A 15,504-nucleotide genomic window follows, 5' to 3' on the forward strand; every position below is an offset into this window, starting at 1 on the left:
ATGCTTTTTTTACTATCAATAAATCTATTTATCATTTCCGGGAACAAAAAAAAAAAAGCTAAGAGTTGTTTCCATCCGTTTTGCTATAAGCAATCAATGTACACGGGTTCCTCAAAAGGTACACAAGTTCCACACCAATTTAATGTTAATTGATCTCAGTTGACTTTGCCTTGTTCATGTTTAGTTAATTGATTAGTTTTCCACCGTTTCATTAGACATCAGATTGTCAAATCCAAGATGAGCAATGTTCAAGCAGCAGCACATTCGTGATACAGATAGAATCACAAGTTGAAACTACTGTATTTGCCTTTTCCAATTTCCAGAGTCTAGGCTTAGTACCACAGATGATGATATAGAAAGATTTTAGTATGTTATTTCCAACTGAGATACTAAGAACGTGATAAAACAGCGTACCTCAAATTTTACTAATAACTAATCAACTATTATGCAACATCTTACTGATCAGGCTTCCAAGAGATTCATGTGACGAACCTCCTTGTTTCATGCTTCTCCTACTCTTATCACTGAATTCTTTAACTTTCTTCCTCACTTCACTGTCACTTTCCATCACCTTCCTTATTCCTGTTTCTATCTGCTCAGCTCTAACCAAAGCCTGATTTTTGTCCATTGATGAATAATCCAATGTGATTTCCACAGACAATTCCAGTTCCACCACCAATTGAAATGCATTCAACTGTTGTTCGAACTCTAAAGGCCATGTTGCCAGGGGCACCCCACACCAGATGCTCTCCAGTGTCGAATTCCAGCCACAGTGTGATATAAATCCTCCCACTGCAGCATGTGACAGTACAGCTAACTGTGGAACCCAACCGACAACTTTTCCAATATTTGCTATTCGATCCAGAAAGCCTTCAGGCAAAACATCTCTGTAATTCTCATACTCACTTGGGAAATCAACAATGGTGTTCTTAGGAGGGGGACGACGCAGGCACCATAAGAACCTGTATCCACTGCGTTCAAGCCCATTTGCTAGTTCTTTCACTTGGTCGATCTGTAGGCTTCCCAGGCTGCCAAAGCTGATGTAAATTACTGAGCCTGGAGGCTGGCCATCCAACCATTCCATGATTCCTGATTGTACATCACGGGATATGTATTGTACCCGGTTCAGAATTGGTCCTACTGGGAGGATTTCTGGTGAGGATTCTGATAGGTTGAAGGAATCGACCGCATATGGTTCTAGCTCAGTGAATGTGTTGATCAGGATTCCCTTGGCCTTTCTGCATCCACGAGCACATAGTAGGAATCTATGTATCCAGAGAGGTTTGTCCACTAAGACGATAGGCAAGACTGACGGTGGAATTGGATTAGCAAAACCTGGGAAGGAAAGAGAAGTTTTTGAGTTTGAGAACTCAGAAACATCCTGGTTGTATTCATCTTGGAGGCTTTGAAAATGGAGCATGAGGCCGAGAAATGCTGCACTTGACGTGAAGAAAACATAGCTAGGAATCCCAAATTCATCAGCTACATCAATCATGCTGGTAGAAAACATGTCGACAACTACTCCAACAAGTTTTGAACTGCTTGATTCGTCAGTTTGAAGCTGTTGGATGAATTTCTTGACATGAGGCTTCTGACTATCCAGTTGCTTCTGGATGAAATACCCTCGGCTGAGGGAACTCCATTCAGGGGTGGGATCTGTCGGAGGAAGCTGAAAGAATTGAAGGGCTTCTGTGGTGGAGGAAGCAACAAGAGAGTCTATCAGTTTATTGGTGATGGGATCAAGGGAAGCAGGGAGCCTGGAGATTAGGACTGTGATGGTAAACTTCTTGTCTCGATTGATTAGCAGCTTGGCAAGCTCCACCTGCTGAGCCAAATGGCCCATCAATGGCCAGGGGACGAAAATCAATTCTGCTTTCTCCATGTCAACTGCTGAAGCAGAACAGCTTTTTTTTTTTTTTGGTTCTCTTATTCTTACATACAATCTGTGTTTTATAACCAATCTTGGCTACTGGGGTGGAAACCTCTAACAATTTTTTAGGTAGAAAAACTTTATTTCCACAGATTGACTAAAATGTGGAATGTTAGGGAACTGATAATCTGGCTTTGCTTTTCCTCTTTCGTCCTTTGTCGCAGGACGGCACCTCTATTTTTGACTGTCAAATGTACGACAGACGCAAAAAGAAAAAGAAAATTGATTGAGGTTACCAACTTTTTTGTTCTTTCCTTATTTAAAAAGACGGTCGTCCTTCTGTCTTCTACATACTGCTTGGTTGATGTCGTCATTTCTCATTCAATCGGCTTTTTTTTTTTATATCTTTCACAACTTTGTTGACTAAGCAAATTATAATCCAAAGAAAAAAAAAAAGAGAGAACTCTCGACTAGACAACGTTGTTGTAACCCTCCTTTAATCTCATTTTTAGTTGACTAATAACACACGTGATGATATGCTTGATGCGAGAATTGCATAAACTTGTCCCAGACAAAGGAAACAATTATCTGTACTTTAAGAGTACAAATTCAGTAGTTCAACCTGTATATAGTTCTTTTAGATGTTTGGCTTTGTCATGAGGGAGCAAATGAGCCTTTAAAAGCTTTCCTCTTTAGTCAAGTATACGTAGAATATGTATATAGTCATTCAAATGGTCTTAATTAAAATAAGTTATGGAGGAAAAGTTAGTTCTCAAATATATAGTAACATGGACTCAGATGGTAAATTTGGCATAATTATATTCATTTCAAAACTTGGAACAAAAATGACTTCAGATGACAGATTGAGTAATGAAATAAATTGTGATAAGAGTTACTTACAAGTGATAAATACTTAGAGGGGGAAAAATATTAGCTATATAAACCTGCCCAGCATCAAGAATACTAGAAAGAGCGAAACAGGTGGATAGTCATGTATCCTAGTACAGCATAGTCATGAATCATAGTCATTGATCAGGAAGAAATTAGTACAACAAAGAAATTTTCAGTCACAGCTTCTTTCCTTCAACAACTATAAAGTCACTTCATAATTCAGCAGTAACAGACTCATTGGTCATTGGAGCACAATCCAAGTCAACCGATGGATCACAATCAGGGATGGCACCAGGAGGACAAGCGAGGTCCGGATCACAGTCGTCGCCACTCGGATCACATTCAGGGCCACATCCACTGTCATCGCCAAGTTCACAAGCAAAATCAGGGTCACATTCAGGGTCTTCGTGCAGATTACAGCAGGTGTTGGAGTCCTGTAAAAGTTTTCGTCCAAAACTCAACATGTTTTTCCTGTAAAGTGAAGGGTCAGGTTTACCAGTCATTGCTGGTAAAGTAATTAGGTAGCTGCAAAGTACTATAGAACTGATAAGTATTGAGATTTTGGCTGCCATTGCAAGAAGTTTATTTACTGGATTTGAAGTTAATGAAGGCTCTGCTTCTATGAGGAAATTGTCTTGAAGTTTGAAAGCCAAGAATATGCTGATTCTCCTCTGCAGTAGCCGGTGACAAGTAATTTGGATTGCGTTGCCGTCCTCAAGCTATTGTCAGCATTGGACAGACTCAACCATGCAAAAAAGCTTGTTTCCAAATCATTGGATAAAATTTTTTTTTATTTGTCTTTTCTGTTTGAATCAGAGTAGACACTGGCGAATAGAATAGAATGTGAACTTTGCTCTATATGTAAAGAGATTGGGAAACGAACAAATGTATCCAACAAAATTTTTTATTGTACGCGGTTTATAGACTACCCTAATTTGAACATTAATTACCAGTAAGTACTCTTATTAATTACCAATAACTAAAAACTACATGAAAATAGCAACAGAAGCTTGAATCAGCAAGTAGAAAACAGAATGAATGGATAGCTTCATTAATAATTAAACATTTTAGTTTATCATATCCAATATGAATTCAAGAATGAAACTACAGAAAAGAACCAAGTATTTACAAGAGCATCACTTTTTTCCATGACTAGTCAAGTGGTCTTTTCTAGTTAATCCATCGAGCATCAATCAAATGCATTGAAACCATTCATTTTGTGGCAAAGCCAATTTACCAAATATGACTTCATTTTCTCCTTCAACGGCCTGCAGAATATCCTCCCAAGTGACTTCTTGACCTGTCACCATTATCTGATCACCACAATCAACTGCATAAGGCTGTACTTCACAAGGCTGTTGCCAATTGTCAGCATTTTCACATGTAACAGCTTGGTTCAGACTTGTTCCATAAGCCAAACAACGTGTAACTTCTGAATACGCCATCCAACCATCAGTCATTGGAACAAACCAATGGTTCCCATTGTATGATAAGGGTGCTTGTTGTTGGACTAATCCATCGTCTACTTGCAAACTTTCACTCATCAGAACAGTAGATTGATTCATATCAGTAACTGATCCATAGTAACCATCCCCATTGCAACCACTCATTGACAGTAAATTCTCAACCAAGAAACCTGTATGTGTTTGCAGGTTGATTAACTCTCCATCACAGCCATAATTAACCAAATTATGCAGCTGCATTAATTGGTCTAGTCTAGTTTCCCCAGTTGTCATTATTATCGAGCTTTTAGCCTCGTTCATTAGTATCTTAGGGTTGTGTTTTATCAACTTACTCGCCTGCAAATTTTCTTGTTCAACATTTTGCTCTCTCTTGCCTAAGACAAACTTCAGGCTTCCACGATTTTACCCTTTTGCTTCTGGGGACTTCCCTTTCTTTACAGATTCTTTGACCTTAGCATATTTATTATCGTCCAATATTATCCATTGTGAGTGCTAGTTAATGCATTCAAAGAAGCGCCATCAAGTGAATACCCGCGCATTATCCATCCACCTTTCGCTTCTTTCGAACCAAAATTCAGAACATAGCTTAGCATCTTCTTGCAATAAAATTTTCTCACCAGTAATGACCTCGTCAACTGCGTTCAACTTAGTTTCTCCATCCCATGTCCCCAAACCTGCCGTTTAATAGTATTTTTGGCACTTAGTTAATTTTGTAAAGATATGGCCATTCTTTTAGTACCCTTATTTCCACTCTCATTATAGATTTCCCAGTGGATATCTTTGTCCCCAAAAACATCCCAATAGTTGTGAGCAACGAGAACCCAACAAAAGATGTTATTGCTCCCAGAAATGAGCTCTATCAAGTCCAGCTCGAGCTTCATATAAGCAACTCGCTCATGCTCGAGTTCAAGCTCGAGTACACCATCCATGCATCGACTTGGCTCGATAGCTCCCTACTTGGATATTTGATTAAGCCTTATTTATTTATTTAATTTTGGTAATCTTGTTTTTACCTGTATAATTTTTTAGCCATTAGCTTTTGTATATGAGTAGTTATATATCTCAGTTCCGTCATGGAGGGTGATTTTGGATGTTGTTTCCCAATTGTGGATTTTATATGGTAATCTTTTTTATAAAATCTGGACTTATTAAAAAAAAAAAAAGAGTATCCACTTATCTGGGATAAAAAAAATTCTTGCTGGTCGTCACATCATTCAATTATGCAAGCTTGCAAATATAAGCCTTGATCGGCAAGCAAGTTTTTGGTCAAATTTGTCTGCTACAAATTTTTTAACAACTTTAACTACAGTTACAGTAACTTCAAAAAAATTTTCAAAGTTTTTAAACTGTACACTTTAAAATATCCAAAAATTTACATACTTCAAAAATTTTTTCTACAATTTCTACAGTAAAGTTTTAGACAAATATTCAAAAAACTCAATTGCCAAACGGGGCCATAATTTTCCTTCCCCAACAGCCAATTATTTGGTCACAAAACAAAAAGAAGAAGAAGAAATATAAAAGCGAGGAAATGCTCTTAAGAAATTCTCAGAAAGCCAAGAGTAGTTTCCATCCGTTTTGCCGTGAGCAATCAATGTACACGGGTTCCTCAAAAGATACATGAGTTCCATATCAATTGGATGTTAATTGATCTTGGTTGCCTTTATCTCATTCATGTTTAGTTAATTAATTACATTTCCACCGTTTTAGGAGGCATCAGATTGTCAAGTCCACGATGAATACAGCTGCTGCACATTCGTGAGACGGAGAGAATCATAAATTGAAACAACTGTATTTTCCTTTTCCAATTTCCAGAGTCAGGCTCAGTACCATCATCTGGAAGAAAACATGCAAAAAATCTAGGATCTCAGGCTGTATTGATAAACTTAACGGTAGGAAATATGATGATATATAGATGATGGTGCCAAGGCTACAAGGAAAGATTTCAGCACGTTATTCCCAACTGAGATAGCTAACGATACTAAGAACATGTTAAAACAGCATATCTCAAATTTTACTAATAACTAATCAACTATCATGCAACATCTTACTAATCAGACTTCCAAGAGATTCATATGAGGAACCTCCTTGTTTCATGCTTCTCCTACTCTTGTCGCTTATTTCTTTAACTTTCTTCCTCACTTCACTTTCACTCTCCATCACCTTCCTTATTCCTGTTTCTATCTGCTCAGCTCTAACCAAAGCCTGATTTTTATTCGTTGATAAATAATCCAATGTGATTCCCACAGACAATTTCAGTTCCACTACCAATTGAAATGCATTCAGCTCTTGTTCTGATTCTAAAGGCCATGTTGCCAGGGGCACCCCACACCAAATGCTTTCCAATGTCGAATTCCAGCCACAGTGTGATATAAATCCTCCCACTGCAGCATGTGACAATACAGCTAACTGTGGAACCCAATCGACAACTTTTCCAATGTTTGCTGTTCGATCCAGAAAGCCTTCAGGCAAGACATCTGCATAATTTTCATACTCACTTGGGAAATCAACAATGGTGTTCTTAGGAGGGGGACGACGGAGGCACCATAAGAATCTGTATCCACTAAGTTCGAGCCCATTCGCTAGCTCTTTCACTTGGTCAACTTGTAGGCTTCCCAGGCTTCCAAAGCTGATGTAAACTACTGAGCTTGGAGGCTGATCATCCAACCATTTCATGATTCCTGATTGTATACCGGGGGATACATATTGTACCTGGTTCAGAATTGGTCCTACTGGGAGGATTTCTGGAGAGGATTCTGATAGGTTGATGGAATCGAGCGCATATGGTTCTAGCTCAGTGAATGTGTTGACAAGGATTCCCTTGGCCTTTCTGTATCCGCGAGCACATAGTAAGAATCTATGTATCCAGAGAGGTTTCTCCACTAAAGCCAAAGGTAAGACTGACGGTGGAATTGGGTTAGCAAAACTCGGGAAGGAAAGAGCAGTTTTTGAGTTTGAGAACTCGGAAACATCCTGGTTGTAGTCATCTTGAAGGCTCTGAAAATGGAGCATCAGGCCGAGGAATGCTGCACCTGATGTGAAGAAAACATAGCTAGGAATCCCAAATTCATCAGCTACATCAATAATGCTGGTAAAAAACATGTCGACAACTACTCCAACAAGTTTTGAACTGCTTGATTCATCAGTTCGGCGCTGTTGGATGAATTTCTTGACATCAGGTTTCTGACTATCCAGTTGCCTCTGGATGGTATACCCTCGGCTGAGGGAACTCCATTCAGGGATGTGATTTGTTGGATGAAGCTGAAAGAATTTAAGGGCTTCTGTGGTGTAGGAAGCAACAAGAGAGTCTATCAGTTTATTGGTGACAGGATCAAGGGAATCAGGGAGCCTTAAGATTAGCACTGTGATGGAAAACCTCTTGTCTCGGTCGATTAGCAGCTTGGCAAGCTCCACCAGCTGAGCCAAATGGCCCATCAATGGCCAGGGGATGAAAATTAATTCTACTTTCTCCATATCAACTGTTAAAGCAGAACACTCCTTTTTTTTTTTTTGGTTTTCTGGTTCTCTGTTTCTTCATACAATCTGTGTTTTATAACCAATCTTGGTTACCAAGATGAATAGTTTTAACAATTTTTTAGGTAGAAGACTATTTCAACACATTGACTAAAATCCGGAATTTTAGGAAACTGAAAATCTTGCTTTTCTTTTTCTCTTTTGTTCTTTGTCGCAGAATGGCTTTTGTATTTTGTATCCTTTATTATTTTTTTTGTCAAACTATAACAGAAGTATTTACTGTCCTTTATGATACTTCTATATATTGCTCAAGGATTGTTTCTGAAACATGCACTATTTTGTTTTCACTAGGTCAAATCGTAATCCTCTTGTAAAAAAGGTAGGAGACAGTACCATGGCCTCCCTCCTTTATTGTCTTGCAAAATTAACAAAGAATCAATTTTGTTGCCAGGCCCCCCCCACACACACAAAAAACCACAAAAATTTGGAAGAAGGTTTTCTTTCTGTACATTACAAACTGCTATATTGGTACTCGAAACAGGTTATACCACCTAGGAGAGTTCATTCTCTTTTGATTTGAATACAGACATTAGTAAATAGAAATGTTCAACCTTGTCTGATGGAAAGGAGACACTTGTTAGTTGTTTATATCTTATACCTTACACATTCAAAGCCAATTAATACTATACAAATTGTAGAGTTGCCTTAATTGGCATTTAGGATGCTGCTGTAAATTGTTTATGGCTTATTTCAGAGACGTGAAAAGAAATGATGTTAACATCTTTGCTGTAGATTAAAATGGCATTAACAGCTCCTGTCGAATGTACAGCAGACACAAACAATTGACTGTTGTGGCCATTGACCATTTTTTCTCTGTTTGTTCTTTCCATCTTGTTGAAAAGATGGCTATCCTGTTGTCTTCTGCATACTGCTTCGTTAATTTAATCATTTCTCAGTCAATTGGATTTCTTTTTTGATATTTCTCACAACTTTTTTTTAACTAATCTCAACTAAAAAATTATAGCAAACAAGAAACATAGAACTCTCAACCAGACAACTTTGTTGTAGCCGTCCTTGTATCTCATTTTTAGTTGACTAACAGCAATTTTCATGATATGCTTTCAAGAAGAATTGCACAACCTTGTCCCAGACAAAGGAGACAGTTATCTCTACTTTAAGAACACAAATTCAATAGTTCAACCAGTATATTTTTTCCATTAGATTGACATGACCCTTATAATCTTTTCTCTTTAGTCAATCATTCTTTAGTTTCAAGCATCTAAGCAGAAAATAAGGCCACGATACCATATAAACAAAACAAAGATCGACTGACTATAGGAAAAAGAAATGTCTCTGGCCAGTCATACAAAGATCTTTGAGCAAGATCCATCAAAGATGTTCTTATAAACAATATCTTTGAGTTCAGAAATGGAGGTGGCTGGGCAACATTTTTGTGGCCGTTGTCTTCAAATTAATTCTCAATGAAGCGTTGGACAACATACAAGTCATAAATATTTATTTGAGTTTAAGTATCTCTGGGAAACTTGAACAAAAATGAGTTCAGATGGCAAATTGACTGACGAAATGAATTATGATAGAGTTATTATAAGTCATAAATATTTGGGAGGCAAAATATAAATATCATCACTATCTAACTTAAATTTTTTTTATTTTTAACAAACACCTCAGCTCACTAGGTCTATGTCTAAACAGAAACAGAAAATTCTCTTTTATAAGGCAAATATGAATGGATTTTCTTGCATTAACTTTAATTAATTGTTAGAGTTACTGTAAGATACTACATTATTGAACATTAAAAGACTGATCGGATGCACCAGGACATGCATGGAAACCAATGAGGAAGAAATTAGTACAGCATAGTCATGAATCTTAGAACAGTATAGTAATGAATCCTAGAAGTTGATGAGGAAGAAATTAGTACAACAAAGAAAATTTCAGTCAATGCTTCTTCCCTTTAAAAACTAGGCACTTCATGATTCAGCAGACACAGATTCACAGGTCATTGGAGCACAATCTGAATCAATCGATGGATCACAATCAGGAATGGTACCAGGAGGACAAGCGAGGTCCGGATCACAGTCGTCGCTGCTTGGATCACATTCACGGTCGTCGCCTGGTTCACAAGCGAGGTCAGGGTCACATCCAGGGTCCCTGTGAGGATTACAGCAGGGATTGGAATCCTGTAGAAGTTTTCGCCCTAAACTCAACATGATTTTACTGTGAAGTGAATGATTAGGTTTACCAGTCATTGCTGGTAAAGTAATCAGGTAGCTGCAGAGTACTATAGAACTGATTAGTATTGAGATTTTGGTTTCCATTGTAGAAATTTATTTACCAGTTAATGAAGGCTATGCTTCTGTGCGGATATTTATATTGAAGTTTGAAAGCCAAGAGTACACTGGATTCTCCTCTGCGGTAGCTGGTGACAAGTAAATTGGATTACAATGCCGTCCTCAAGCTATTGTCAGCATTAGACCGATTCAACCATGCAGCAAAGCTCGTTTGTAGATCATTGGATAAACTTTTTTTTTGTTAGTCTTTTCAGTTTGAATCGGAGTAGATACTGACTGGTGAATAGAATTGAATGTGAACTTTGTACTATATGTAAAGAGCTTGAGAAACGAACAAATGTGTCCAACAAAATTTCTTATGGTACATGGTTTATATAATTTTTTTTCCCAACGAAAACAGCATATTATATTGCATAATAGCAAGGTTTACATAATCTGTTTACAGACTTGGAACAACTGCTCCCATATCTTCCCTAGCTAATCTAGTTAACCAGAGAGGGAAGGAAACCTGCCAATGAACATCATCAACTAAGTTTAAGGCAAATCTTGCCAAGTTGTGACTTTATGGTACATGGTTCATAGAGTACTCTGACTTGAACATTAATTACCAATAACTAGAAACTACATGAAAATAGCAACAGAAGCTTGGATCAGCAAGTAAAAGGAGAATGAACGGATAGGTTCATTAATAATTAAACATTTAGTTTATCATGTCCAATATGAAGTCAAGAATGAAACTACAGAAAAGAACAAGTATTTACAAGAGCATCACTTTTTTCCATGACTAGTCAAGTGGTCTTTTCTAGTTAATCCATCGAGCATCAATCAAACGCACTGGAACCATTCATTTTGTGGCAAAGCCAATTTACCAAATATGACTTCATTTTCTCCTTCAACGGCCTGCAGAATATCCTCCCAAGTGACTTCTTGACCTGTCACCATTATCTGATCACCACAATCAGCTGCCAATTGTCAACATTTTCACATGTAACAGATTGGTTCAGACTTGTTCCATAAGCCAAACAATCTCTAACTTCTGAATACGCCATCCCATCATCAGTCATTGGAGCAAACCAATGGTTCCCATTGTAGGATGAGGGTGCTTCTTGTTGGACTAATCCACCATCTTCTTGCAAACTTTCACTTATCAGAGCAGTAGATTGATCCATATCAGTAACTGATCCATTGTTATCATTCCCATTGCAAATCAACAAACCTGTATGTGATTGCAGGTTGATTAACTCTCCATCACAGCCACAATTAACCAAATTAGGCAGCTGCATGGGGCTAGTTTCCCCAGTTCTTGTTATTACCAAGCTTTGAGCCTCATTCATTAGTATCTTAGGATTGTGTATTATCATCTTACTCGCCTGCAAATTTTCTTGTTCAACATTTTGCTCTCTCTTGCCCAAGACAACTTCAGGGCTTCCATGATTTTCAACCTTTTTGCTTCCGGGGACTTCCCTTTCTTTACAGATTCTTTGATCTTAGTATATTTGTCATTGTCCAATATTATCCTGCAAAGTACAGAATTAGTGTTGTGAGTGCTAGTTAACCCATTCAAAGAAGCGCCATCAATTGAATACTCGTGCATTATCCAGCCACCTTTCACCTGTCTAGAACCAGAATTCAGAACATAGCTTAACATCTTCTTGTAACCAATTTTCTCACCAGTAATAAGGTCATCAACTGGGTTCAACTTAGTTTGTCCATCCATGTCCCCAAACCTGCAGTTCTTGTAGTTTTCTTGGCACTTAACTTGGTTAATTTTGTAAACACATGGCCATTCTTTCAGTACCCTTGTTTCCACTGTCATCATAGATTTTCCAGTGCATCTTTGTCCCCAAGAACATCCCAGGGCAAGGCGCTTTCACTTTACGGTGTCTTCTCCTTCATGTAGTCCATTTCATGGAGCCGGTTCGTAACATTTAGGTAAAGGAGGGAGATTAGTTCTCATATGGTCTAAACGAAATGTAGTGGAATATTGTTAGCCATATATTTATAACACTATAAAATCTCTTTTTATATGGAAAATCCAACGGATATGGAGTAGCTAATAGGAAACCAAGATGTTGGAAGGGTTATATGGAAACTTTCCTAAACCTATCTCTCGAGATTACATTGGAGGAAGTTTCCAAAACCAATGGATGCAACAAACCGAAACTAATAACTAGAAACTTGTCACTAAATACACCCTAATTTTGATCAACATGCGAGTAGCAATCTGTGATTAGCAAGGCTTTCCAAAGACTTGTATGATGAACCTCCTTCAGCGATGCTCATTCTACTCTTGTCTCTCATTTCTTTCACCTTCATCCTAAATTCACAATCACTCTCCATCAGTCTCCCGATTCCTCTTTCTATCTCCTCTGCGATAACGAGAGGCTGATTTTCAGTCCCTTCTTTATAACCAACTGTAATCGGCATAGCCATGCCCAAATCTGTAACCAATTGAAATGCGTTCAGCTGTTGCTCTGAATGTGGAGGCCAGGTAGCAATAAACACCCCCTACCAAATACCCTCCAGCACTGAATTCCATCCACAGTGTGACACAAATCCTCCCACTGCTGCTTGTGATGGTACAGCCAATTGAGCTATCCATCCTACTATTCTTCCAATGTTTGCTCTTCGATCCCAAAACCCCTGCGGCAAGACTTCCTGGTAGTCTACATACTCCCTGAGAAATCCAGCAGTGTTGTTTTTTGATGAGGGGCGACACAGAGACCACAAGAATCTGTAAACATTGCGCTCAAGCCCATTTACTAGCTCTTTCACTTGGTCTTCTTTTAAGCTCCCCTGGCAGCCAAAGCACACATGTACCACTGAGTTCTGAAGCTGATCATCCAACCATTTGATAATATCTGATTCTCCATCATAATACGCCTGTTGAACATGGTTTAGTATTGGTCCTACGGAGTAAATTTGTGGAATTCTTGGTACATCATACGAGGCTTTTGCAATATTGAAGGAATTGAGAGCAGCATATGGTTCCATTTCATGGAATGTGTTAATGATGATTGGTTTGGCCTTTCTGTAGCCACGAGGATAATGTAGAAACCAGTCTCACCATTTTGCTTATCCACCAATGCTAGAGGCAAAACCTTAGCTGGAACTGGACCATTTTGCTTATCCACCAATGCTGTAAAAGCTTTTAGACACTCTTCTACAAGTTCAAATACTCCATGCTCCACCGCTAAGTGCAAGATTGCAGTGCTATCCTCAGGGATGAAGAAATCCTGAACAAAGTCCATTTCTTTCTCTTTCTCTATCTCTATTTCTTCCTCTTTCATCCAAACATGAGCGCTCGATGATGATTGTGATTGAAAATCTGCTCTCTCGACTGATGATCATGAGCTTTCCAACCTCCAACAACATCTGTGCCATCTCCATACTGATGAAAGCATGCACCATGGCAGTTGTATTTTTCTTTCAGCACTTCAAACTGATCAATTTCTTTCCTTAAAGAGTACTACTTTTTTCGTAGCCATGCACGTTCACAGTTTTCCAAGAGCATAACCATCAATATAAGAGACAAGCTTATATCTTTTTTTTTTCCTTTTGAGAATCACATGAATAGGTAATATAATCAAGAAACTATTATCTTAAAATATGCAAGCTTATATTATGTTAGCAAAAAGGAAGGAGCATTGTTCTTCCCATAGTTCATATTGATTTCACGCGCAATACCCCAAATTGTGAAAAAAATAATAATAATAATAATAATAAAGTTGGAAAAGTGAGTTCACTTCTGAATGCAGGCCTCTAGGCCCACAAACAGCACCAGCTTTTCCATGGGGCCTAAAACCAAGTAGTGAAAAGAAGCCCAGCAGATTTATTGAGGAAAGCAAATAGCAGCAGCTGCAGAAATATGTACATAAATTTCGAAGCTATAAGTTGAGCTTTATCTTTTAACCAAAAAAAAAAAAAAAGAGGAAAAAAAAGTTGGGTTTTATAAAATGGTCAGACTAATTACTTTCTCTACATTAATTTTGGATTGTAGAGAAGACGAGGCAAATATAAGATGGAAGTTCTGATATATAGTACCTCATTGTGGGTTTCTATTTTTTTTTTTTTTTAATTCCAGGTCACTTTAGCAGAGAGAAATCATGGACAGTTTTGAGATTTAGCATTTGCATTTTTTCAATATTAAATTTCACATTTTAATTACTCACTAAGTTTCATACACGTACTACTAAAATATATGATATTTTTAACACATTTCTCATGAGTCCCATGTCTCCATAATAATGCGTAGAACATTTTTAAGGAATCATAATGAATATCTTTTCAAAATGAGGCAAAGAATTAAGACATTTTCGTTCTAAAAGTAGTGAGATCTATTGAGAAAAAAAAATAATATTGAAGAAAACAACTTACCAAACCTGACAATGTCGGTGTTAAGAATTTTGGCAAAATTTAAGCTATTATAAGAGATTATAAGGAAAGAAGTCTAGAAGCTATATGTTACAAGCTGTCAAAGTTAGAGGGATTACATATTACGGTGGGATAAAAACTAACCAGTCTATGATGATCATCTAATAATGATATATAGCTGTAAGAAAGAAATTATTAAGACAACCACTTTTCCACTTTTTCTTTTCTTTTTTCTTGTCAGTTTTGATGGGCTGAATTCTTTTGTCTTACTTTTTTACATCAAAGTCAAAAGTTAAATCACCAAGGATTCTCATAGGTACAAAATCATGATTCTGTATCACTATTTTGGTGGAGAAGCCTAAAGTGTTTGGTCATGGTTGATTTCAACGTACGTTCACAAGCCGCGGGTTCAGCCTGGAACGCAGATCCATTACATCGGCAGAAATGATAAATTCTTCTATGGAGCACCCTCTAAAATAAAATAACCCTCGTCGGAGGGAAAGAAAAGGAGAGGAATTGAAAAGATTTAGTAATTTTTCTTGATCGGATTAATTTTTGAGAAGGGAAATAATAGGATAGTGGGGGAAAGAAAAGGGTTCCATCCAAAAGTGTTTGAAAATGGAACGAACGATAGAGGACTAAATTTAATAAAATAATTTAAAATTTTTTAAAGAAATATTTTTTCTCATCCTTTTGCAGTTAACTAATACTTAATCTTTTCCTTTACTTTCTTTTTTAACGCAATGCAAAAAAAAAAAAAAAAATTCATTATTTCCTTTTTTTTCCTTCTATAATAAATTCAAACAAAGTGGATGAAAATCGCTTGCCTCTACTCTCCTTTGCTTTCTTTACCATTGATGTCTTTTCCTTTCCTTCAATCCAAATGATGCATAAGTGGTATTGCTAAAAGGAGAGTTGGAAGGAACTTTTGTTATCCTTTGCTTAATTTCATATAACTTATGTAATTTTCATGATGAGCAACAAAACTCTAATTATATTTAACAAAGTAAATAGGTTCGAATTCGCAACATTACCATCTAATGAGAAAAGGGATGTGAGAAGTCAAAATAAAAAGAACTTATCGCATATGTTTGTGAGTGTGTAAAAGCATTGACATTCA

General features: G+C 37.4%; 3 protein-coding genes across 3 annotated transcripts; all 3 read right to left on the bottom strand.

Annotated features, from left to right (window-relative positions):
- Window positions 1-391: 391 nt before the first annotated feature.
- LOC113754504 (anthocyanidin 3-O-glucosyltransferase 2-like) lies at window positions 392-1,882 on the bottom strand. Its single transcript, XM_027298949.1, has one exon. It carries the CDS (start codon window positions 1,880-1,882, stop codon window positions 437-439), a length of 1,446 nt encoding a protein of 481 aa, XP_027154750.1. The 3' UTR covers window positions 392-436.
- Window positions 1,883-6,252: 4,370 nt separating this feature from the next.
- Window positions 6,253-7,698, bottom strand: LOC113751416 (anthocyanidin 3-O-glucosyltransferase 2-like). Its single transcript, XM_027295429.1, has one exon. The coding sequence runs from the start codon at window positions 7,696-7,698 to the stop codon at window positions 6,253-6,255; it is 1,446 nt and encodes a 481-aa protein (XP_027151230.1).
- Window positions 7,699-12,215: 4,517 nt separating this feature from the next.
- Window positions 12,216-13,261, bottom strand: LOC113752534 (UDP-glycosyltransferase 71A16-like). The gene is made up of 3 exons (XM_027296648.1): window positions 13,078-13,261; window positions 12,530-12,961; window positions 12,216-12,451 (listed from the first exon to the last, which is right to left on the bottom strand). Exons 1-3 carry the CDS (start codon window positions 13,259-13,261, stop codon window positions 12,216-12,218), a joined length of 852 nt encoding a protein of 283 aa, XP_027152449.1.
- Between the last annotated feature and the right edge of the window lie 2,243 nt (window positions 13,262-15,504).

Source organism: Coffea eugenioides, chromosome 11, assembly GCF_003713205.1.
Source record: "Coffea eugenioides isolate CCC68of chromosome 11, Ceug_1.0, whole genome shotgun sequence".
Lineage (NCBI taxonomy): Eukaryota > Viridiplantae > Streptophyta > Magnoliopsida > Gentianales > Rubiaceae > Coffea > Coffea eugenioides.

Excerpts from the sequence above, each read along its gene's own strand:
- LOC113751416 (XM_027295429.1), bottom strand. The coding sequence starts at position 7,698 with ATGGAGAAAGTAGAATTAATTTTCATCCCCTGGCCATTGATGGGCCAT.
- LOC113752534 (XM_027296648.1), bottom strand. The coding sequence starts at position 13,261 with ATGGACTTTGTTCAGGATTTCTTCATCCCTGAGGATAGCACTGCAATC. Across the intron at positions 12,962-13,077 it reads ATTGGTGGATAAGCAAAATG|CCTCGTATGATGTACCAAGA; the intron begins GTGAGACTGGTT and ends ATATTGCAAAAG. Across the intron at positions 12,452-12,529 it reads ATGGAATTCAGTGCTGGAGG|ATTTGGGCATGGCTATGCCG; the intron begins GTATTTGGTAGG and ends AATTGGTTACAG.
- LOC113754504 (XM_027298949.1), bottom strand. The coding sequence starts at position 1,882 with ATGGAGAAAGCAGAATTGATTTTCGTCCCCTGGCCATTGATGGGCCAT.